Source organism: Moschus berezovskii, chromosome 14 (genome assembly GCF_049115385.1).
Source record: "Moschus berezovskii isolate FMDL1 chromosome 14, NW_MosBer_1.0, whole genome shotgun sequence".
Lineage (NCBI taxonomy): Eukaryota > Metazoa > Chordata > Mammalia > Artiodactyla > Moschidae > Moschus > Moschus berezovskii.
In genome coordinates this window covers 40,004,544-40,030,927 of record NC_142473.1, presented here as the reverse complement: position 1 = coordinate 40,030,927, position 26,384 = coordinate 40,004,544, and the positions used below count along the sequence as shown (strand labels likewise).

The 26,384-nt window shown below is 36.5% G+C and overlaps 1 protein-coding gene across 1 annotated transcript; it reads left to right on the top strand.

Annotated features, from left to right (window-relative positions):
• Nucleotides 1-261: 261 nt before the first annotated feature.
• On the top strand, nucleotides 262-25,731 carry C14H11orf58 (chromosome 14 C11orf58 homolog). Its single transcript, XM_055423327.2, has 5 exons — nucleotides 262-483; nucleotides 5,607-5,690; nucleotides 20,810-20,870; nucleotides 22,396-22,505; nucleotides 23,264-25,731. Exons 1-5 carry the CDS (start codon nucleotides 421-423, stop codon nucleotides 23,489-23,491), a joined length of 546 nt encoding a protein of 181 aa, XP_055279302.1. The 5' UTR covers nucleotides 262-420; the 3' UTR covers nucleotides 23,492-25,731.
• The last annotated feature ends 653 nt before the right edge of the window (nucleotides 25,732-26,384 follow it).

Here is a 26,384-nt window from a genome sequence, read left to right as displayed (position 1 = left end):
AATGCAAAAACCCAAGCTAGGTCTCTTTCTGTAGCAACGAATCTTCGCTACGCCGCTGACCGCCATACCCATCCGCGGGAAAGCTACCTCCACTAGCCGAGGAAGGCGGAGCCTCCGAGGGCACTCCCGCCACACAGCGCTGGCGGCGCCGCTGGGCTTCCTGAGAGTTGTAGTTTTAGTCACCCATCCATCTCCTTTGTTCAGGCGGTATGTTGTGAACCAGGAAACTACAACTCCCAGAGTGCGCCGAGGTAGCGAGCGCCCGCGGCAGTGACGACTGTGGCGGACAAGGCCCGGAGGGACTGTGCCTTGTGGAGTGGCGCTGCTGCTTGGGCCGGTGGCAGACTGCAGGCTGCTGGCGTCGCGGCTGAGGAGAACCGGCGAGTGGGTTCGACCTTTCCCGTTGTGGTGTCCGCAACGATGAGTGCTGCCAGGGAGTCCCATCCGCACGGGGTGAAGCGTTCAGCCTCCCCAGACGACGATGTAAATAACAATGGCGGAGTGGTGGAGGGTTGAGGCCTACCAAAGATTGGGATAGGCGGGGAAGGGTGGATGAAGACGGAGGAAGCGCTTGAGGTGACCTGAAGGGACAGGGCCGCGGGGAGGACCCAAAAGAGTGGGAAATGTACTCTTTTCTTAATTAGGGCTGAACTTTTTGTAGCGTTCTACCCGCTAAGACCTGCATGGGAAGGGGAATCGAGGAAGGAAATTCTGAATGGTCGAGAAGTGAATGAGCTTAGTCAGATGTACGTGTTTACCCATTTTGGGGCTGTTGAAACTTCTTTGTGGAAATGACAAGATCATGCTGGTTTTAGGCTTAAAATCCTCCTGTGATAAAGTCGAGATGTTCGTGCAAATTTGGACAGATTTTCTGGCCGGGATTATTTTTGCAACGTAATGATAACAGTTAAAATTAACTGTACTATTAAGAGTAAACCAAGAAAGTACTGAACGGAAAAACTATACCGGGAGAACTGGCGCACAGTGCCGAGGCCTGAGACGTTGAGATGTAGAATCCCGTTTTGATGTCAAGTACTTCTCTTCTCCCTCCCCCCACAGTTGTCAGTTTAAATAGCAGGCCATTCATTCCTTGAAGTAAACCATTAAATATTTACTGCTGTGCCAGATGTTGGGAATTCAAAGATGAATAACTATGGTGTTTATCCTGGGCCTTTTGTGTATTTGTACTGGCTCCTAGCGCGGTGTCATGGACACTGCAGTAACCAGTGAGTGTAAAACTAGGTCCTTCATACAATGGATGAATGCCATGGAAACGTCGACGGGGAAATTTAGGAGCGGGGGAAGGTGGAGAGGTTATCGATAAGGACGATGAAGGGAGGATAACTAGTTTACTTTCGGTTGTTTAAAGCGCTGTCAATTTCTGAATGTGTAGAAGTCTTTGTTTTCTAAAGTGCGGCTCAGTGTTTTTGGTAATATTTTACTTTGCGAAGCATAAAAGACTCATTGAACTCTGTTGGTGCATCACTTGTAGTAAATGAGATGACGTTAAGACCCATCCATCGTTAGGTAAATGGTGGAGTAAGGTCCAGAATAGTAAGGCTCTTAACGGAAATTGATTTTAGCTCTGCCGAAAGGTAAGTAATCAGTAAAGATTTGAGGATGAATAGTTATATAGTGAGATTTATTCATGCCCGCTGTTCCTCCCTACAGCTGGCTTTGAGATATTTTCTTGTTAATATGGTAAGCCAATACTTATCAGGAATTTATCTAAGCTTTTTGAATAACCTGGGTGCCGTTTTAAAAACCATTACGCTGTTTTCCTCCTGGTATTTAACTGTGACTTAATTGCTAGAATGTCAGGCACCTGTTTTGCTAGAATCAGAGAAATAATCTTTTATTTTGACAGAAAACTCTTGGCGATATTAGGTAATTTACCAAAGTTAAAGTGATTAAATAATTAAATCTCTACAGTTTTTGATGAGGTCAGGTTAAATTACATGACTTTTAAGACCTCTTCCAATCCTATAAGCATTCCTTTTGATGGAGATGGTTACAGTTGCAGTTCAAAATTAGGTCCTCGGACCTTAACCGGTTATCTATAAATGTTGCTAATGTGTGCTGCAGTTCATGGGGTCGCAAAGAGTCGGACACGACTGAGCAACTAAACTGAATTCCATATTTTAGTGCAATACAGTAGTAACTTGTCCCTTGACGGTAATTTTTGAGTCAGTTTCTTTAGTATTTTTATTTTTGTTGGCAATTGGGAGTTATCTTTAAGTGCTTGTGGTTTTAATATTTTAAGAATAATACATATTTACATTTTTAAAATACATGTCTAAGTTTAGAAAATCAAATGTAAGTGGTCAGCACTTTCTAATGTGCCTTTGCACCTAAAAGATTATCAGTTTTCTTTGTCTACTCACCTCATGTTTATTGGGGGTAACAAATCATGGAATCCAACTCTAGGAAAATGCTGACAATTGTAGAAATAAATTCTAAGAGTTACTGCAATGTGTACTGAAGAGGAGGTAAATTGACTGCAATTCTATAATAAGTGTATTAAGGATGAAACCAACTTAAAAAATGGTTTCGTTGGTTTGATTGGAGTGGAGAAATGAAAGCTGTCTTTTAGGAAGTAGGATGAATAGGGAGGTTGACTTTAGTAACTAGTGGAGAATCTCTAAGAATGTATGGGCACCCATGTGCTTTTCATTCAGAGTACAGCACTTGAGCAAGGTACTTTCTACTGTATGGGAAGACCTCGAAGGAAGAACTGGAAGGACTTCATGATTTTCTTTTTTAATTAGAATTATAAACTGTAGATGATAGGGTTATTTATGTAAGGCATTGAAGATATTTGCTCTTTTAATAGGAAATTTGGGGAAGTTTTCCTTTTTTAGACCATTATTTTAAGTTAATTCTACATATTTTATAACTGTAGTTCATAAACTACCTGTATATATCCTGTCTCATTTGATCATGTACAGAGTATGATGTGGAAAGAGCAAAGGATAGAAGCAAGTCATTTAGCCTCTTTGCCTCAGTGTCCTTATTTATTAAATGGACTCTTGAGAGAATGTAAATGAAAAGTGATTTGTAAGTTGTGAAACACTATGCAATTCTTAGGTGTTGGTATTCTTAAGACAGCCTTTCAAAAAAGACTCTTCCGGCAGATAGAGAATTAAAAGTTAAATATCAGGTCCAAGGAACAAGTGTTTGGTGAGAATCAGAACTTAAGCTTCACTAATACTTTGTTTTTTGTTTTGGGTTTCTTTTTCTTAACTATATTGAGCCAGAAATAGTTAAGAACTAACTAGTCTATGAAAAAATATGAGATGTCAGGTGGGACGATGTCAGATTGGGAACTTAGATGGCCAGAATCAGAAGAGCATGCCACCAAAAGGAATTGAGAACTGTAAGTGGGTGTCCAATATGGGACAAATATTTTAGCTCTCATATGCCCAGGAAGGATGACCATCATTGTTCTACATATACATTATTTTAGTGGTCTTTTATGAGTAATTTTCAGAAGAAAAAAAGGATTGTAAAAGTAATTTTATTAGAAATTCTAATAACTTAAATTCTAGAACTTAACAAACCAAATTTTCTTGATTTTTTTTTTCACCATATATGTATATACACATGCATATCCAAAATATTTAGCCTTCTCTGAATATAGCTAACTGCTTATCAGTTGTCATGTGTGAAACTGAAACATAATTTCAGTTTTCAGATCTATTTATAATAGATCTTAGCTTTATCTTAATTCTTGCATTTGCATCAGCAAAATGATACCTGAAGAATTTTTTTTGAAACGCTTTCATTTCTAATAGTTTTGTGTAGAAAGGGGGGTTGGCTTCTTTGCTCTATAATTACACAGCATTTTCATTTTTAGATTATAAACTCAACTGAAATGATCAATTCAGTGAATGCTTTCATTTCTGTATTCCTTGTAGTCACCAGCCCTTAATATTTGTCCACTTACAAACTATATCAAATAAGTTTCGGTGTACAAATATCATAAAAGAGAAAATTAAATTGTTATATATCTCTCTAGAAAAAAATGGGATGGTCCAGGCTATTGTTGCAATATTGCAAGATGAAGCCTGTTGAATGGCTTTCTACAGGATGGCTTTCTAGATGAAAGTATCATATTTCTTTTTTTGTCTTTTTTCTTTGTCTTGCATTGACTTCCAGGTTGGAGAAAAGTTCTCTCTCTCATTGACTTCTGGGTTGGGGAAATCTAGTATTTCATCATCCCAAAACTCATAGTTTTAGATTTTTGCAGTTAAGTTTGCCATTATCGTTAGAGTGTGTACCCTACTTGTCATTTTCCATTCATCTGCTGCTGCTAAGTCGCTTCAGTCGTATCCGACTCTGTGCAACCCCATAGATGGCAGCCCACCAGGCTCCCCCGTCCCTGGGATTCTCCAGGCAAGAACATTGGAGTGGGTTGCCATTTCCTTCTCCAATGCATGAAAGTGAAAAGTGAAAGTGAAGTTGCTCAGTTGTGTCTGACTCTTAGCGACCCCATGGACTGCAGCCTACTAGGCTCCTCTGTCCATGGGATTTTCCAGGCAAGAGTACTGGAGTGGGTTGCCATTGCCTTCTCCAATTCGTCTTCTAATTCATGTAATAGTTGTGAAATACCTCCAGTCAGTTTCTAGTTTTTTTTACTCCGTTGCCATTATGGGTAGAAATGTAAAATTTTCAACTGTGTCCAAAGAAAGCTAAAGCATACAACAGAGAGCTGATGTGTTCTTGAAAGATGATGCAATTCTTTGGACAACACAATGGGATAACTTTTCTTATTATGTAGTCATTTTTAGCATAATTGGGAATGATTAATGAATTATAATGAAATACTCCTTATATTTGTTTCAAGATGTAGGGAAAAATATTGCTAGGATTCCATAATATTTGTTAGATTTATAAAAAGTTTCAATAGACTCATTTGATAATTACAAGATAGGATTAGTTTTGTTCTTTTTAAAAAAAAATAGTAAAAATTCTTTTTGTTCTTTGGAAGACCTTAAAGAAAGAATAAAAGTCCTAACATACTAGTCCTTAGAAGTAACAGAAACTGTTCAAAAAAGAAACTAAAAATGGGTCCAGTTGACTCTGAAGTTTTACTGTTCTTTAGAATATTACTATAGCCAGTTTTTAACTTCAGTTAACAGCTGTGGCAGCCTTCTAGGTTTAAAGTATTAGGTACCCTTGGGCCCTGTAAGGCTCTTAAGTAGCTCTCACAGTATGGTTAGCATCATCAGTATCTCTTAAGAATTTGTTGGAAGTGAAATAAATCCTTGAGCTCCACCCCAGATGTACTAAATCTGAAATTCCTGAGGTACAGTACAGCCCAGCAGTCTGTTTTAACCAGCCCTCTAGGTAATTCTTATAGGTGTAAACTTTTGAAACCCAGATCTCTGGTTTCAAAAGAACTAAAGGAACAGAAAAGAAGTATTTTTTAAATCAAATAAAATGCATATGGTTAACTTCCTAATCAAGAATGAGCCTAGTTTATAGTGAAAACTGATGGGAGTGGGAGGGAGGAGGAAACTTGGGATTTACGAGTAGTAGACTCTTAAGTTTTCTTAATATTTATTATTACACAGAAAAGGTTAACTGGTCTATTTCTTTTCCAGCTTGGATCAAGCAATTGGGAGGCAGCAGACTTAGGTAATGAAGAAAGAAAGCAAAAGTTCTTGAGACTTATGGGAGCAGGAAAGGTAAGCATCAGACAGAATACATTTTTATCTTTTCTGTGAAAATAATGCCCTTTTTGTGTATGTTAAGTGAGAAAGAATGAATACACTCAGATTCCATTTTACTTTACATTTTAAGGTCGCCTGATTAGTTTTTTGTAACTATCTGTTCTGTTCTGTTCAGTTGCTCAGTCGTGTCCGACTCTTTGTGACCCCGTGGACTGTAGCCTACCAGGCTTCTCCATCCATGGGATTCTCCAGGCAAGAATACTGGAGTGGGTTACCATTTCCTTCTCCAGGGGATCTTCCCGACCCAGGGATCAAACCCGGGTCTCCCGCATTGGAGGCAGACGCGTTAACCTCTGAGCCACCAGGAAAGCCCTTTTGTAACTATAACTGACCTAATTGAGCTGCTTCTAGGATTCTCTGTGCCACTGGGTGATAGTGTTTAGAGACTATATATAGAAAAAAAAAAATTGGTTTGAGTAGACTCCTGTGGAAGAAAGAAAAGGCAAAAGTTGTGATTTGCCATCTGTTAGCCTAATAATGGAGAAGGAAATGGCAACCCACTCCAGTGTTCTTGCCTGGAGAATCCCAGGGACGGGGGAGCCTGGTGGGCTTCCGTCTATGGGGTCACACAGAGTTGGACACGACTGAAGTGACTTAGCAGCAGCAGCAGCAGCCTAATAATGGCAAGCCACTCCAGTACTCTTGCCTAGAAAATCCCAGGGATGGAGGAGCCTGGTGGGCTGCAGTCCATGGGGTCGCTACAGGTCGGACATGACTGAGCGAGTTCACTTTCACTTTTCACTTTCACACATTGGAGAAGGAAATGGCAACCCACTCCAGTGTTCTTGCCTGGAGAATCCCAGAGATGGGGGAGCCTGGTGGGCTGCCGTCTATGGGGTCACACAGAGTCGGACACGACTGAAGTGACTTAGCCGCAGCAACCTAATAATTTGATACTTCTGGGCAGACCATTTGGTAGATCTCACAAAGAATAATCTTTCATATTTTATAGCTTGTCCAGCTCTTTAAGTAGTGGCCTTTATCAAAAACTTGAATTCTGTCCTTTACCTTTGTTTTTCTTATTCATATGAGAATGCATTCATGCATTTTACCAATGATTGTTGACTGTCTAATACATGCCAAGCACTGTCCTAGGTCCTGGAGGAGCAGGGTGCGATCATGCAGATCAGTAACACATGTTTGGAGTCATCATGTGCTGGAGGATACCAGATAATGACAATATAGAATTATAATTACTATGGAAGAGCTATGCACATGCTGCGAAATCAGCAGACAAGGGAAGCTAACTCTTGCTTAGCAACACAAGAAAGCTTCCTAGAAATAGAATTGATCTGAAGCTGAGAGGATTAAGAGTTAGCCAGACTAGAACAATGGAGTTGGGCATAGGGAAAGATCATGTAAGATGTTAGAGCCTATACAAAGGAAGCATTTGTATAATACTACATTAGTCCAGATTTCCAATAATTTGTGATTTGTCATAGAAAGTAGTCTGAAGTTTCTCTTGATTCATGTAAATAGATTTTCTAAGGATATATAAAGTAATAGTTTAGGGAGTATACTCAATCTAGTAGAATTAAATTTTTTTATGTACCTTGAAAGAACAGCCTAACATAAAATGTATGAAATTTAGCTACCAGTGGTCAGTTATATCTCAGTAAAACAGGAGGAGGGGCTTAAGATGGAGGACAGATTGAACAATTTTCAAAAAAAGAAAACATTTGGCTACTGATAAATGGGTATAGCATACATTAAATTCTTTGATAGCAAAGACTATAACTGATCTTTTAGTCACAGGGTGCTATCATCTTCAAATAATTCGATGCCATTGTATTTATTCAAATCTTATTACATATTGTCTGCAATCTAAAGGTGCAGTCTACTTAATTATTGATTTGCTTTTGTGCTAATATGTGCTAATAATATGTCCGGCAATAAGCATTAATGCTTGAAGCTTTTCAGGAGTATCATCTTTGGGTATGGAGAATGTGGCATGATTTCACAATAGGATGATTTGTTATCTACTGTATATCTTCACACTTGATTGGTTAAGATTGCTTTGCAGAGTCAAATTTTAATGAACAGTTTTGCTGTTATTCTTGAGCTGCTAAGTCGTGTCTGACTCTTTTGCAACCCCATGGACTGTAACCCCCCAGGCTCCTCTGTCCATGGGATTTTGCAGGCAAAAATACTGGAGTGGGTTACCGTTCCCATCTCCATGTGGTCTTCCTGGCTTAGGGATTGAACCCAAGTCTCTTGAAAGGGCAGGCAAACTCTTTACCACTGAGGCACTAATTTTAGTGAACAATATTTTTTTCAGTTGGTATTCTTTTTTTTTAATTGAAGTATAATTGATTTACAGTTTTGTATTAGTTTCAAATATACAGCAGAGTGATTCAGTTATGTAATCTATATCTGTTTTTCAGATTCTTTTTCATTATAGTTTGTTACAAGATCCTGAATATAGTTCCCTGTGACATATATATATATATATATATATAGTAGGACCTTATTGTTTGTCTATTTTATATATAAGAGTTTGTGTCTAAAATTCCAAATTTATCCCTCCCACCCATCTTGCTCTTTGGTAACCATAAGTTTGTTTTCTATGTCTCTAAGTCTGGTTTCTGTTTTGTAAATAAGTTCATTGTATATTTTTTTAGATTTCACATGTGATATAATATTTGTTTTTGTCTGACTTCATTTATTATGATAATATCTAGATCCATCCATGTTGCTGCAAATGGCATTATTCATTCTTTTATTGCTGAGTAGTATTCTATTGTGTGTGTATATATATATATATATAATTCCATTATGTATGTATGTATGTATACACGCCACATCTTCTTTATCCATTCACCTAAATGATGGACGTTTAGGTTGCTTCCATGACTTGGCTATTGTAAATGCTGCTGTTGTGAACATTGGGGTGTTTATATCTTTTTGAGGTAGTTTTCTTTGTATATATGCTCAGGAATGGGATTTATGAATCATATGGTAACTATTTCTAGTTTTTTAAGGAATTTCCATACTGTTCTCAATTTACATTCCTACCAACACCAGCGTTGGTAGGGATCCTTTATCTCTTCATCCCCTCCAGCGTTTATTGTCTGTAGATCTTTTGATGATGACCTTTGTGACCATTGTGAGGTGATACCCGCTTGTAGTTTTGATTGGAGTTTCTCTAATAATTAGTGATGTTGAACATTGTTTCACGTGCCTTTTGGCCCATCTGTATGTCTTGGAGAAATGTCTGTTTAAATCTTCTGCCTGTATTTTGATTGGGTCAGGATTTTCTTTTGATATTGACCTGTAGGAGCTATTTGTACATTTTGGAAATCATTGTCTTGGTTCTGTTCTGTTCTGTTCAGTCACTCAGTCGTGTCCGACTCTTTGCGACCCCGGGGACTGTAGCCTACCAGGCTTCTCCATCCATGGGATTCTCCAGGCAAGAATACTGGAGTGGGTTACCATTTCCTTCTCCAGGGGATCTTCCCGACCCAGGGATCGAACCCGGGTCTCCCACATCGGAGGCAGATGCGTTAACCTCTGAGCCACCAGGGAAGCCCATTGTCTTGGTGGTCTCATCATTTGCAAACATTTTCTCCCATTACATAGATTGTTTTTTCATATTGCTTATGGTTTCCTTTACTGTGCAAAAGCTTTTAAGTTCAAGTTTTTTAGGGCCCATTTGTTTATTTTTGTTTTATTTCTATTACTCTAAGAGACAGGTAAAATAAATAGTGCTGCAGTTTACTTGTATCTTTAATCCTGTTCAAGTTTATATTTGAATACAGTGTTAGAGAATGTTCTAATTTCACTCATATGCATGTAGTTGTCCAGTTTTCCAAGCAGCACTTATTGAAGAGACTGTTTCTCTGTTGCATATTCTTGCCTCTTATATCATAGATTAATTGACTATAAGTATATGGGATTAATTCTGGGCTTTTGATCCTGTTCCATTGATCTATGTATGTTTTTGTGCCAGTTCCATACAGTTTTAATTACTGTAACTTTGTAGAATAGTCTGAAATGAGGGTGTGATTCCTCTGACTATTCTTCCTCAAAATTGTTTTGGCTCTTTGGGGCCACAGAAATTTTAAAATTATTTGTTCTGGTTCTTTGAAAAATGCCATTGGTGATTTCATAGGGATTGCATTAAATTGGTAAATGGCTTTGGGAAGTATGGTCACTAACAATATGGATTCTTCCAATTCAAGAATACTTTCCATCTGTTTCTGTTGTCTTCAGTTTCTTCTGTTAGCATCTTTTAGGCTTCTCAATACAGTTCTTTTGCTTGTTTAGGTAGGTTTATTCCTTGGTATTTTATTCTTTCTGATGCGATGGTAAGTGGAATTGTTTCCTTAATTTCTCTTTCTGATAGTTCATTGTTAATGTATAGAAATGCAGCCAGTTTCTATATATTAATTTTGTAGTCTGCAACTTTACCCAATTCATTGATGAACTCCAGTAGTTTTCTGCTGGTGTCTTTAGGATTTCCTATGTATGGTATCATGTTATCTGCAAACAGTGACAGTTTTACTTCTTCCTTTCTAATTTGGATTACTTTTATTTCTTTTTATTGTATGATTGCTGTGGCTAGGATTCCCAATACTATGCTGAATATAAGTGGCAAAAGTGGGTATCCTTGTCTTGTTCCCAATCTTAGGGGGAATGATTTCAAGTTTTCACCTTTGAGTGTCATGTTAGCTGTAGGTTTGTCATAAATGGCCTTTATTATGTTGAGGTAGATTCCCTCTGTGCCCACTTTCTGAATAGTTTTTATCATAAACGTATGTTGAGTTTTAGCAGAAGTTTTTTCTTCATCTACTGAGATTGTCAGTTGAAAAACATGCACAACATGACAGTTGAGAATTATTTTATTCAGCAGATTTTCCGAGTACTTAAGCCCTCTCAGATTGCTCTGAGCAACTGCTCTAAAGAGGTAAGGGAGGAGCCAGTTGCAGCAAAAACCAGATTAGTTGGAACATCAAAAGATTACTGTTAACTAGGGAAAATCCGATATGTTAAGTTAGTGAATTTAACACTTCATGTGGGAAGGTACAAGAGTCTGGACTCATTAAAATCATTCTTTTGATAGGCATCTTAACTGTTTAGGGCCAGTATCCTGCTTTTCTACATTCTGAATCTCTACCGGGAGCAAAGTGGTGAATGCAGTGGCTGCTAGCTTGATGGCTACAGTGTCCTTTGTTTACTGACATGGCTACATTTTTCATTCATAGTTCTTCTTTCCTCTTGATTGTAAATTCAACCAACATTTGAGAGGCACTTTGTGACCAATTTTGTCCAACAGTGCTAGGGAGTGCTGTGTGAGTGTGAGATTAACTGTCTTGAGACCTTTGCCATCATTAGTTTTTTGGAGACCTGGTTACACGTTGGATAATGCAAGAAACAGTCTTATAAACTAGACAAGATAATTAATATAGTTGGTAACGTTAATAACTTTGCCATCATTAATTTTTTGGAGACCTGGCTACACATTGGGTAATGCAATAGATAATCTTATAAACTAGACAGGATAATTAATATAGTTGGTAACATTAATAAAGTCATGCATAATACAGCAGAGACAGACAGTATAAACAATTAATGTTTTATTTTTGTTTATAAAGGAATACTTGATCAACTTGTACATCATGGAATAATAGAGGAAAAATTTTTCTGGAAAACAAAGACGAAAAGCTAGTGTGTTCCCCCCAAAATCATAGTTATATATTTATTATTTCACTCAGTCCCATGTAATGCCTGTTGATCTGGATGAAGTCATCAGGTTTTACATGAGAGTTTTGTCATTTCTTTCTTATTTCAGTGGTATAATCTAAAAGTTACCAGAAGCTTATATTCTTTTAAAAAGTTCTTTTTATGAATCTTCTAGATCTTCATTTTATAAAAGCATTAGAGTAAAACAACGACTGTTCATAAATTACAGGACTTAAAATGGCATGGTTAAAAAACTGACTGCAATGCAGTTGACAAGGAACTTGGGTATTTCTGTGAACATAAAACATTTTAAGATAGTAAAATTATAATAACATTATACCAGGGCATCTCAGATTTTTAGTAATTTCATGTAAATTTTGGAATATCTATTAATGGTATCCATACAATATAAGATTCATCTCTAATTACATGACAATGCTTCTCAAGTAATTTAACATACCTTATAAGCCTAACATCTAACCAGATGTTTTGGAGAAGGCAATGGCAAGCCACTCCAGTACTCTTGCCTAGAAAATCCCATGGATGGAGGAGCCTGGTAGGCTGCAGTCCATGGGGTCGCTAAGGGTCGGACACAACTGAGCGACTTCACTTTCACTTTCACACATTGGAGAAGGAAATGGCAACCCACTCCAGTGTTCTTGCCTGGAGAATCCCAGGGACGGGGGAGCCTGGTGGGCTTCCGTCTATGGGGTCACACAGAGTCGGATACGACTGAAGTGACTCAGCAGCATAAGCCTAATTAGTTTGACATTGCTCGCTGAGGTGTCTTGGTCCCTTTGAAGCATCCCAGAGTTAGTTGGAGGTCAGGAGAACTTTAGAATTTGATGTTTGGGAAGTCTGTCCATAGTGTCAGCACTTCATCAAATAGGATCATAGGTCATTCTGAAACAGTACTTAAACACAGTGACAAAAGATTTCAAAGCAAATATAGATCACCTAAAGGCAAAGAAAATCCCATAATCTATTGTCAAAAGCAGTTTTCTAAGAAAACTTTATTCTTTCAACAGAGAGAAGAAACAAATCAAGTCATGTACCAGCCTACTTTTAATAGCAAAATCCATTTATGTAATTCAATCTAATTTTAGTCAGTCCTGACCGTGTACAAAATTCTTTTCTCAGAGTTCGTTTTCCACAAACCTTCCATCACTTTCTATATCTGTATTATTTTGTCTCTTTTCTCATCTACAACTAACCACTTCTAGGAAAGAGTTACTTTCTTTTCTCTTATCAAAATGCAAATCTGATCCTCAGACCTTCTTTTGTTCTTAATACACATCTTACTTTTCTGGCATACTGGACTGTTTTTCTTTATTATATGTAGTAGCTTTAATTTTGTATTAAATTAGGATTCTTAACTCTTAAAAACTTTTTCTAGTGAATACTAAGAAGTAAGCAATTATGAACTTTTATGTAGCATTCTGTATATTGGTGAACATAAATACCAATTTTTATAAACTTTCATCTCAATTCTGTCAACTTTAACACCTTTGACTCTAGTTTTTATTAGGACTCAGTCAGCAAGTCTTCGTCTTACAGGGAGTCCTAGAAGCTTTCCTTTCTTTTATCCTCCAACCATTTTATCTATTTTGTATAAAAGTCTCTGGGGTCCTCAGTGAGGGGTTGAGCCAAGTGACTCGGGCCCTTTTCTCAATCTTTGAAGCTGATAAATTGGCCCATTTCCCCAAGTAATTGTTGATCAGGATCTCAGTGCAATTTTCTTCCACCCTTTAAATACATACATATGTATTAAACAGGTTAATAGAGCAGACCTGCTTGAGGTCTTTTATTGTTGGTGACCAGTACTTTGGGGCGAGGATCCCTTTGACACATTGAACCTTAGGTAATGTTGTTTGAGAATCTTTTGTTTTAATCCCTTTGACATATTTATCCCATTTTAAAATAATAATTTATCTAAACATTTCTTTATCTGTTTGGGATAAGTTCCTTTTAAATTTTTACCTTGTTGGGAAATAGTCTCTAGATTTTCCCTTTGGTTTTTTTCTTATTTTTCTGTTAATCAACCTAATTAATATTGATTATTCTAATACTTTTATCAGCATCTGTAAGATCCATTAAGGGGAAGCAGAAACCAAAATAAGATTTCCAAAACTAGTTTTTTTGGGTTTGTTAAACTAAGGGTGTTCTTAGAGTTAACTATATTATATACTGTTTTTTCCCCACCTTTTAATTTTTTTTCCCATAGGTATCAAGACACATATTTATAATGTTGTTTAGTCACTGAGTCATGTCTGGCTCTTTTGCAACCCCATGGACTGTAGCCCGCCAAGCTCCTTAGCCCACAAGATTTCCCAGGCAAGAATACAGGAGTGGATTGGCATTTCCTTCTTCAGGGGATCTTTCCAACCCAGGGATCAAACCCACATCTCCTGCATTGGCAGGTGGATTCTTTACCACTGAGCCACCAGTGAATCCTGTTTATAATAAGAGCTCTCTAAAAATTTAGATATTTAGAAGTTTCTCCAGTTTAAAGAATCAATCATCTGGTTGTTAGTGAGATGTATCTTAATAGTGACTTAAACCGATAACACAAGACAGTTCTCCACAAGAGAGTGTGAATGATGCCACTTAAACAGATCCAGAAAGTTTATTCTTAGAATAAGTCTAAGAAAGTAAAGGCCTTCACTAAACAAGCTGATGCATTGAAGGTTAAGAATGCAAAAAGCCCCTGTGAGTTGGTAAATTCAGACAAAAGACTGCTCAGAATCTATTTGACTGGCTGCTAAACGTACACCATATCCTTTTGGATGACAGAGATCAAGTGCTCAAGACACACACACACACACAAAGAAAAGGCCTGAAGATCAGGTAAAACATTTATATCAAAGACACAGAAGAAAAAATGAATGCAAATCACCCTAGAAGGGCTTTTGTTTTTTAACATCAGAATTCTGTTTTTTTTCAAGCTGACTTTTTCTAACTTAAGTGCATACACAATAAATGAGTTCCATTTAGTAGTTTTCAGGACACGACCCCTTTATTTACTTGCAGGTATGAGTTCTGTATGTACATGAATCTGGCTGGAGTATTAGTCAGAAGTTGGCTTTCTGACACCCCTCATTTCTCTGAGTCTGCTTCCTATTTTAAAGTTGAATTTCTCTCAAATTTACTACTGCACTTTTATCCCAACAGATTCTTATTAAGGTAGCCAATTTGAGGAAAACATTAATCAGGTCAGCCTCTTAACCCAACCATTCAGCCAAGACCTCTTAGTATGTTTTCAGTTGAGGAAATCCCAGCGTCTTTCCATTGAGTTCCCCCAGTGTCTTTCAGGTAGGGGGCACTTTCTTTCGGGGTCTTTCATCTGGGCTTCCCTTAGTACCTTTCAACTAGAGGGAGCCACTCTCTTTCAACTGGGGAGCCAGGCACCTGTTCCGTTCTGTTCCGTTCAGTCGCTCAGTCATGTCCGACTCTTTGCGACCCCCTGGACTGTAGCCTACCAGGCTTCTCCATCCATGGGATTCTCCAGGCAAGAATACTGGAGTGGGTTACCATCTCCTTCTCCAGGGGATCTTCCCGACCCAGGGATCGAACCTGGGACCTGTTGCTGCTGCTGCTAAGTCACTTCAGTCGTGTCTGACTCTGTGTGACCCCATAGACGGAAGCCCACCAGGCTCCCCCATCCCTGGGATTCTCCAGGCAAGAACACTGGAGTGGGTTGCCATTTCCTTCTACAGTGTGTGAAAGTGAAGTCGCTCAGTCGTGTCTGACCCTTAGTGACCCCACGGACTGCTGCCTACCAGGCTCCTCCATCCATGGGATTTTCCAGGCAAGAATACTGGAGTGGCTTGCCATTGCCTTCTCCAGGGACCTGTTCTGTTCAGTTCAGTTCAGTTCAGTCGCTCAGTCGTGTCCGACTCTCCGCAACCCCATGAATCACAGCACGCCAGGCCTCTCTGTCCATCACCAACTCCCGTTAGACACCACCAAATATAACTCATCATCATCAGGAACTGGGAGAGACTCATCCAAATTCGTCTGCACACTCTGAGGAGACAGATGGGCACAACAGGCCTCTGTTGGTATCAAGGCCTCAGTTCTTCATAGCATTCAGACAAAAGAGAGGCATCTTCTCTGTGTCCCTTCGTGGTCACCAAAACTGTCCACTGGAAAAAATATACAACCTAAAAGTTGAGAATTATGTTTTATTTGGCAGATTTTCTGTGGACTTAAGTCAACCTCTCATATTGCTCTGAATTACTGCTCCAAAGAGGTAAGGGATATATAGGCATTTTTGCAACAAAAATTATAGATAGTCGAAACATCAAAAGATTACTGTTCATTAAAGAAACTAAGGAAAACCAGACATGTCAAGTTAATGAATTTAATGCTTTTTGGGGAAGATTTACTGGGAAGATATGAGTTTGGACTCACTGAAATCATTCCTCTGATACGCACCGTAGATACCTAGGGCCAGTATCCTGCTTTTCTCCATCCCAAATCCCCTCAGGGTGCACAATTGAGGGTGGCTGCTGACTTGATGACCAAAATATCCTTTATTTATTGATATGGCAGGCCACATCTTTCATTCATAGGAGGATCATGTAGTTTATAATTCTTCAATTAATGGAGCATATCACACTGATTGATTTGCAGATATTGAAAAATCCGTGCATTGTTGGGATAAATCTTGTTTGATCATGTTGCATGATCTTTTTAGTGTATTATTGTATTCAGTTTGCTAGTATTTTGTTGAGGGTATCTGTGTCTATGTTCATCAGTGATATTGGCCAGTAATTTTCTGTTTGTGTGTTATCTTTCTCTGGTTTTGGTATCAGGGTGATGGTGGCTTCACGGAATGACTTTGGGAAATGTCCCTCTTTAATTTTTTGGAAGAGTTTGAGAAGGAGCAGAATAAGTTCTTTAATGTTTATTAGAATTCCTCAGAAGCCATCAGTTCCTGGATTTTTGTTTGTAGTGAGTTTTTAAGTTACAGATTCTCTTTCACTTCCATTGTCCAGTCTGTTGAAATTTTTATGTTTCTCCGTGATTCAGTTTTGGTGTGTTGTATGTTTCTAGAAACTTGTCCATTTTTTCTGGGTTGTCCAGTTTGTTGGTATATAATTGTTAATAGTATTCTCTTAAGGTTTTTTGGTATTTCTGCAGTATTAGTTGTTACTTCTGTTTCATTTCTTATTTTATTTGGGTCGTTTCTTTTCTTCTTGGTGAGCCTGGCCAGAGGTTTGTTGATTTGGTTTACCCTTTCGAAAAAATCCAGCTCTTGGTTGATTTCCACCACCCTCCCCCCATTTTTAAAAATCCTCTATTTTCTCTTTGAAAGTGAAAAAGTGAAAGCGTTAGTCTCAGTCATGTCTGTCTCTTTGCAACCCCATGGACTGTAGCCCACCAGGCTTCTCTGCCTGTGGAATTCTCTAGGCAAGAAAACTGGAGTGGGTAGCCATTCCCTTCTCCAGGGCACCTTCCCAGTCCAGGGATTGAACCTGTCTTATTGCATTGCAGGCAGATTCTTTACCATCTGAGGGACCGGGGACGCCCTGTTCCCTCTTTCATCTTTTATTATTTACCCTCTTCTTCTGACTTTGGGTTTTGTTTTTCTAAATATTTTAGGTGGTAGGTTAACTTGTTTATTTGAGATTTATCTTTTTAAGGAAGGCCTATATTGCTATCAACTTCTTACTTAGGACTGCTTTTGCTGCATCCCACAGATTTTGTATGGTCATGTTTTCATTTGCCTTAAGGTATTTTAAAATTTTCTCTTTGATCTCATCATGGACACCTTGGTTTTTTTAATACCATGTCGATTAGTCCCCATATAATTGTTTTTTTTTTCTTGTTTTCTTTCTGTCATTGATTTCTAGTTTCATGCCATTGTGGTCAGAAAAGACCCTTGAAATAATTTTTATCCTTTTAAATTAGTTAAGGCTTGTTCTGTTTCTTAGTATGTCATCTACCCCAGAGAATGTTCCATGTTCACTTGGAAAGAGTGTGTATTCTGATTTTTTGGATGTTATGGCCTATAAATATCAATTGAGTCTTAACTGTTCTGTTGTGTTATTTAGGATCTGTTGCTGCATTGATTCTGTGTAAGATCTGTCCACTGATATTAAAGTCTCCTATTGTATTCCCATCAATTCTTCCCTATGTCTGTTAGTATTTTATTTTTATTCATTTATGTGCTCCTATATTGAGTGTATATATGTTAACAACTGTAATAGCCTCTTCTTGTATTGATCCTGTTATTCTTTTATAGTATCCTTTGTCTTTATGGACTTTGTCTTAAAGTCTTTTTTCTGATATGGGTATTGCTACCCCCACTTTCTTGTCATTTCTATATCCATGAAATATCTTTTCCATCCTCTCAATTTCAAATCTGTATGTCCTTCACCCTAAAGAGAGTCTCTTGTAGGCAGCATTATGGTAGGTAGCCTCTTGGTTTAGTCCAGTCTGCACTCTTTTGATTGTATCATTTAGTACATTTGTATTTAAAGTAGTTGTTGATAGATATTTGTTGCCATTTCAAACCTTCTTTTCCAATTGAGAATGTATTTCTCTTTGTTCCTTTCTTTTTGTTTGTCCTTTTGTGCTTTGATAGTTTTTGTTTGTGTTACGTTTGAGTTCTCTTGTTTTTTTTTGTTTTTGTGAATTTGTTGTATGTTTTTGTTTTGTAGTTACCCTGTTTTTCAAGGTTTTTTTTTAAAAATAAAATTTCTTATAGCAAAAATTACATATATCAGATTTATTAGTGGAAAAACTAAACAATTTGGACAAGTACCTTAATATTTATGGGTTTAAACATTTTCATACTTAAGAAATGTGAAAATGCTTTCTGCCAGGTTACACACCAAATCACATATGAGGAAAGAAATGTACTAGGTTTTATTCATTGTACCCTTGGCGTGAGTTTTAAAGAAAATACTGTGAACACTGCCAGTTTGAAGCAGCCTCAACTTGTTGCCTGGGACAGAGTTAAGGATATAAATATGAGTACTGTTAGTCTTTCCTATTTTTCAAATGGTTTTAACCCATTGTTATATCTCCTTGCTGGTAATCATATTCCAATAAGCACATTCCAATAAGAATCTACATTTTCTAACTTCTCTCCCCCATATCTTATGATTTTGATGTCTGTCTTCTTTTGCATCTTCCTGTTAAATAAGCCTTTTGCTATTCATGTTAATTATCACTGCTTTCACAAAAGTTTTTTTAAAAACTATGGTACTGGCTTACTTAAGTGACTTATTTTCTGATTGTTATTTTCTCTTTCCTATAGGTTTTTGCTGCATTTCTATTTAGAGAAGACCTTTAAATTTTAGAATAGGTTTTGTATTGCTGTATTCTTTTAGTTTTTGCTTGTCTGCGAAATTCTTTCTCTTCTTCTAAATGATAATCTTGCTGTGTAGAGTATCCTAGGTTGTAGGATTTTTAGGACTTTGAATTTATCTTGCCATTCCCTTTTGTCCTGCAGTATTTCTGTGGAGAAGTCACTTGATAGACTTATGAGGTTTTTCTTGTAAGTAACTCTTCTGCTACCTTGTTTGACTGTGCTGCACAGTTTGTGGGATCCTAGTTCCCTGACCAGGAATTGAACCCTGGCCCCCTGCAGTAGAAGTATGGAATCCTACCACTGGGCTACCAGGGAACTCCTATTTGCTGCCTTTAGAATTCTCACTTTAACTCTGGCTATTTTAATTATGTGACGGTATAGTTCTGTTGGGTTCATCTTGTTTGGGACTCTCTTGTGTTTCTTGTACCTGGATATCTATTTCCTTTTGGTTTGGGGAGTTCTCAGCTATAATTTCTTCAAATGCATTTTCAGTCCCCTTTTCTGTTTGTTCTGGGATCTCTATTACATGAAGATTGACTCGCTCTGTTTTATACCATAGATCTCATATATTGCTTTCTTTTTTTTTTTTCATTTGTCATTTTGTCTGCTGTTCTGATTGGGTGATTTCCATTATTCTGTCTTCCAGATCATTTATTTATTCTTCTGCATTGTTTAGTTCACTGTTTATTGCCTTTAGCTCAGGTTTTGTCTCAGCAGGTGTTTTCTAATTTTAATTGGCTTCTCTTTATAGTTTCTAATTATAATGATCTGCATTTTTGTTGATAGCCTTTTTTAACTCCTTCATTATTTTTATCATCTTTTTGAACTTGGGGTCTAGTATACTGGAGAGAGGTTTCTTTGCACGTCCAGGGGATTGCTCTTGTTTTAATTGGGAACAATTCCTGGTTTCTTCATTTTACTTATGTTTCTCTATAATTTTAGGAGAAACAGTTTTTTGCTATTGTCTTAAAGGGTTGTTTTATGTGGAAATATCCCTGTATAGCCCATGAGTCTGATATTTTTGGTGTGAAGGCTGTTTTTAGTCTGCATCTTTCCTCAGTATATGCTTGCTGTCCTCACCTCGTCAGGATGTAATCTGGCCTCAGGTGATATGAGTTTCTATGATTCTTTTAATCTGGCCTCAGGTGGTCTCTTGGAGAGCTTCTCTGGTTCCTTTAATCTGGAATGAGGAATGCTAACATCTTACATTTGTTTATGGGGTTTAGTTTTGTAAAGAACTCAAGAGATTTGTATTTCTTGAGGTGGAACTTGGAGACCCTGCCCAGAGGCTACACTATTGTTTCTTGACTGCGCCTCACTCTGCATCCCCTCCCTTCTCTGTTTAGCATCTGTTTGAATCTGCCCTTTGGAACTCAAGGAAGGTCACGGAGGCTGGAGTCTCTTCCCTACAAGCAAGAAATGAGGGACACAGAAAGGTTTCTGTGCCCAGGAGCCCCGCAGGCTCCTGTTTGTTTTCAAAACTAAGTATGAACCATAAAGAATGGATTGGAACTGATAAATTGAGACTAATTATGTAAGCTAATGAGTTGGTAACTTTGAGTTAGATTTATCTTTATGTTGTATAGAACTCGATTGTTTTAAATTCTATGCTTTTTCATAGTTTGAAAGAGTGTTTTGTGTAGTCAGAAGTAACGAGCTAGCTGTTTGTGGTCTGTTGCTAAGTAGTAATGATTATTTTTAATATTTTAGATTTCTAGCATTTTGTTCATTATCTTTATTTAGCTAAATGATCTGATTTGCTTTTTATTCATGATATATACCTGAGACATAAACAACTCTTAATTGATTTTAGAAAAGAAAATGTTTAAATTGATCCAATTTTCTAGTTATCTGTCTGTCTAGTTTAAAATCTACATACTTTCTATCCGCATCCTCTGCTTGGTTTATTGTAATGACACTGCCTTCAGACATAACTATAATTTACTTATTGATTTTGTTTCCCCTCCCCATCCCTATCCATGCAAGAATGTAAGTTCAGCATCAGGCATATAGGCAATAATTATGTTAAATATGTGGTTTCAAATTCTAACACATTTCCTTCTTACAGAAAGAACATACTGGTCGTCTTGTTATAGGAGATCACAAGTCCACATCTCACTTCCGCACAGGTAAGAAGGTAAAATATAATTAAAGTGGAGGTGCTAAATTTGGAATGTGAAATACTTGCATATATTTTGGGGTATTCTAACTTCTGTGTATAATTGTTGATTAGTTCTGATGATTAACATGTTAGAAATAGATGTTGTATATGTAAACATGTTACATATATCATGTAACGGTATATACGCTGATGAAAGATTTGAAAGAGTTTACATTAATATGATATTCTAACCAAGAAACTGACTTGTTTCTGTTTTCATTTTTACTAATTTACAACATGTAGTATTCTAATTGTAGTGAGGTTTTATGCCTCATCTTGCCAATTGTAGTTTCTAGAGTTTACATATATTTTATATACTATTTACAGTGTTAATAGTTGGCATATTTTACTGGTTTTTAGTTTATTCACTAAGTCTGAGATCTTTGAAGAGCATAAACTCATTGGAAAACCTGAAGAAATGAATTTTTCTTTTAATTTTGGGGGGGTTTAAATTAAAAACTGAAAATGAATTTGGATTTGAGTTCAGTCTGCTGAAAAATTTTCTCGCATTTAATATTGACCCTGATCTTGGACATTATTAATAATAGGGCACAATACCCCATTTACATTTTAAGAAAACCTTTACTTAGATCATTTAAATTAACTTTATACTGACCTAGATTATGTAGCATATTTTAGAAATTAACAGGCATTTTATTTTCCTGGTGTTGAACAATTAGTTCAAATTAATCTGCATTGCTACAAAAGGCTAAAGAGTCTGAACTTTGGCAGAATGGAAATGTATTTAACTGTTGCACTTATTCTTTTAAAATATGAAGTCATTTTCTTGTATTTACAAATTAAAACGCCACGTACAGAAAGCTCTAATGGTATTGGTAATATTTTAGTCCTTGGGTGGTAAGTTTATAGATGGTTGTTTAATATTCTGCTTCATAACTTACATGCAGCAGAGTATATGTTAAAAGTGTATGTATATGTCAAATGTCACATGATATATTGGTTCAGTAAAGTGATATGCAAAGAAAGGCATAAGGAGAGCTAATTCCAAGGTCATTTTATTTAGCTATTTTCTGAACAGAATTATGTGCCTTTTCATTATTTGTGTTCAAAGACAGAAGCTGTTGTTTGTTGGAGGTGTTTTTCTATGACTAGGAGGAAACTTTCACTTTCAGGAGAACCATTATTAGACTGTATTAACTAAAACATGATACCCAGAATTCTTAGTAATTAATATTTACAGTATCTAAACTGCAGGCAATTCTGAGAATTCCTTATCTGGTTTGAATTATTACATGGAAAACTTTTTCATCTTTAATAAAACAGCTTCTAGTTCCAGTAGTTGCTAAAGAAGTAAGTTATTTTGTCTGCTAGGTTACTACGTATGGTATATAAATCCATTCACAAAATTCACTGTAAAATTACTCAGAGAAATAAACCCTAAATATAATAGCATCTGTATTATGGGTTTTTTGTGTAATCAGATATTTTTATTAATTTGACTGAAACATAATCAAAGTACACTGGACATACAGGGGAAGAAGACAAGAAAATTAATGAAGAACTGGAGTCTCAATATCAACAAAGTATGGACAGTAAATTATCAGGAAGATATCGACGACATTGTGGACTTGGCTTCAGTGAGGTAGTAATTAACATATTTTCATTAAGTAGAAAGATAATTCCAAGTTGATTTCACTTATTTCTGTTAAATTACTCTAGCAACCAAGCATCCTATGTAGAAACCTCTCTTTATAGTTACTTAAAGTATTTTTATATGCCAAACTAGGTCTTTGTAGATAATGAGAAGATATTGACAGTTTTTGAAATATGTTTTTTGATACTAGCTTAATGTACATTCTGCGCAGAGAATCATTAGGGCACATTTTAAGTAGGCATAAACAATGTACTCACAAGTTAGATGAAATATTTCATGTAAGTACTCATTAGGAGAGTTTTCTCAGTTATTTCCTGTGTCACCTCGTTCCATATAACTACTGGTTCATTACTCCAAAATAATGTAATATGCAAAATATTGGTAACTGTTTTCAGCATTCCCGTGAATCAGTGGTTAACTTGCCTTATTCTTAAAAAAAGTATTGTTTCCATCAGGAAGACAATGTTAATTTCAAACTAGGGAGGGAAGGAAAGGTGGTGGTCTGCAGAGCCCTTTCTGAAGCAAAAATCCTAGTCAAGTACCAGTTTATAAATCAGCTGGAAATGCTTGAGCCCTCAGTTCTTCCCTAGGCAGCCTCTGTTCTTTAACTGTTAATTTAATGGCTAGGGGAGTTAGACAAAAATGAAGATCTTTTCCAGTTTTTGTACTGGATAATTTTATTTTCTTGTTTTATTTATTTTTTTTGTACTGGATAATTTTAATAGGCTGTTGATTGATGTTTTTAGGTAGATGATCATGATGGAGAAGGTGATGTGGCTGGAGATGACGATGATGATGATTCACCTGATCCTGAAAGTCCAGATGACTCTGAAAGTGATTCAGAGTCAGAGAAAGAAGAATCTACTGAAGAGCTCCAAGCTACTGAGCACCCTGATGAAGTGGAGGATTCCAAAAACAAAAAAGATGCAAAAAGCAACTATAAGATGATGTTTGTTAAATCCAGTGGCTCATAACTCCCAAACACTTAGTCTTTGTATTAAAAGTAAGCCTTATTGTTATAATGCACAGTGGAGGACTGCTTATAGAGCACAGACCTTTGTATTATAATTTTTAAAAAGGCCCTTTTAAATAATTACAAAGAGTGTTTGCTTTCAGATGCCATGGGTTACACTTTTATGGGCATGATTATAACCATTTTTGTAAAGAGTAAGAGTTGTATAAAATAAGAAATAAATACAATGCTCAACTTCCTTTCATGTTAGCATCATCAAAAGTCTCTAACATCACCTTTTTACCCCTTCAGATACAGTTATGGGGGAAACAGTATTTTTTGTGTGGTAGCTGTTTATCTTTTTTTGTTTCTTCATGTTTTTCTCTTATAAAAGTTTTATCTGGTACTGTGATGTGTTCATGGAAAATATTCTTTTATTATACTTTCTCATAGTAGAACTATTCATTATGGGTATTTCTGCTGCCAATAACAATCTAAATTAATGCTGGCAAAAGATTAGGAACTTAGTTTACTCTTATTGATCCAGCTCTACTCTTTTGGACCAAAGCAACATGAGAGCAAATACTTTTCACACCTGTTAGGTTGGGGTTGCAGTTGTCCTATATTTGGAATGTTATGATCCCAAGTAGTCTTTATATAATTTGAATGATATTGTATGTTAGATTTTTTTTTTTTTTTTTTTTACTATAAAATTGGCCAATTTTTACAGAAGAAATTTTTTCTCTGATCATTTGGTCCTATCTATTTAGGAATATGTAAAATGGAGCTTTTTTTTTTTAAGGTAATATGTGACCAAAGTTAATTTCCTTCCTAATGCTTAAATAAAGAGAAAGCAGTTTCCCATATTTGGTTGTAATACCATTATCCTCACTATCTACAAATGAGGAACAGGCTTATTGAACAAGAATCTGAAACAAATTCTCTTCATTTTATCCTAGTGCTGTTATCCTGATTATCTTACAAAAAGGAGTATTGCTTTGATTTTATCACTACTTCTGTTGGAGTAAGATTAGTATCTGACTACTATTATGTGGTTAATTTGTACAGCAGGTTAACACAAACTGCATTATGGGCTAGTCAATGATGTTTGAGTAATTGGGATCAAAATCTTAATGTTTCTAAGTGATGTGTTCAAAGGCTTGAGTTCAACCTATTTGTTTGCTGAACTGTTATATACGTCTAGATGCTTAAGTGTGTGTTTAATGTGTTGGATTTTTTTTTTTAGTTCCTGTGTCATTTTGAAATATAGAATGTGTTCAAGGAGTATAGCATCTATATCAGGTGATTTTTGGATTATGCAGTCCATCCTGAATTTTTTTTTGTATTTCACACCCCCAACATTTTTTTTTTTATTTCTCACATTGTTTTATAACAGGTGTTACCCTATATAGTAAAATACTGAGTCAGTGGATAGTAAACAGAATGTGCAACATTTAACAAATAGCATTTGGTTTAAAACAAGTTTGGCTTTGTTCAGATTTCAGTTTGGCCATTGATTTTCAAATATCTAGCCTGTAGGTTTGCTTATTACAACTAATTTAAGAAGTGAAAACTGATTTATGTTTAACAGTGTTATATTTTTAAAAGTACTTTCCATCAATTTATTTAAATATTCTGGCTTATTAATAAGCCTCGGTTCTTATATAAATAGAAGAGCCTTGTTCTAAAATAACTACACTGGAGGACCTTTTTTCTTCATCTTCAAGTAGAGAAATTCTTACTCCAGTTCATTTATTATTAGACATTTAACAAAATTCAGGATCGGAATAAATTTAGGTCTGTTGGATCATGTGGCCCAGTGGCCCAGCACCACATTAAATATCATGGCTATCTTTTAAGCATGAACATTGGGTTTTTGTTTTTCTTTATTAAATTGTGGGGGAAGGGAATTAAAGGAAGACAGATACTATGCCATTTTGATATCCCTACTAAAGTACCAGGAGGAAAAATACAATTTGCTTTTGTGCAGTGAAACATGCTATTGAGGTGAAAGTTGAATGGCAACTTTCTCCTACTATTGATACTTTCTTACCTGAAATATACTTCTCCCAGGTGTTGATTATACTAATGTTCCAGTGATCTTTCTATTGTAAAGGTTTTTAGGAACACAGATTCCTGTGTGTATTGATAGGTAAAAGTCTTCTCATATCTGTAATTTTTTAAACCTGGAAGAATTCAAGGTATAGAAAAAAGTCTTGACATGATTGTCGTTCTGATTAAACAATGGTTTGAGAGCAGAAAGGTGGGTCATATTTTTTGAGTACATTTTGAGGTAGTAAATTTCAGCTGCCTGGTTGGCATCAGTGAACACTGCAGGGCTGTGGTTCCATTGCTTTGTCTCCACGATAACCACATCTTGGATACTTTTAGTATCCAAAAACAACTTTACCTCTGAAATGACAAATGTAGAAATCTTTTATCTCTGACCGTAACTGCTGTATTCATTTACGTATGTTCAAATCAGATCATTTCACTGTTGTCACCTGTTTCATAAGCCCTGTCTAGATTTTTTATGTGATCAATTCAGTGTCCCTGTGGTCAGTAACCCAAATTACCTTCCCTAAATGTCATAACATTCCTAGAAATACAGCCCTGGATTATCCAGTTTCCTATGGATTATTTCTGGAGAAAGACCACCAACTGAACAAACCAGTATTTCTAAATGTTGATTAACAACACTGCATATTATCCTTACTGTTTTCTCTTGTCAACCCTTCTCCCATTCTTAACTGTTGAAAACCCCTATTTTCAAACTTGCGACCCTCTCTTTCCTCCTTCACTCTTATAAATGTCCTTACATTCTAGCTTACAATAAAGAATAGGTTTTATCAGGCAGAAATTCCCCGAACTTTGACCTAATTTGACAACTGTGGAGAAGTGCTCCACTCTTCTAG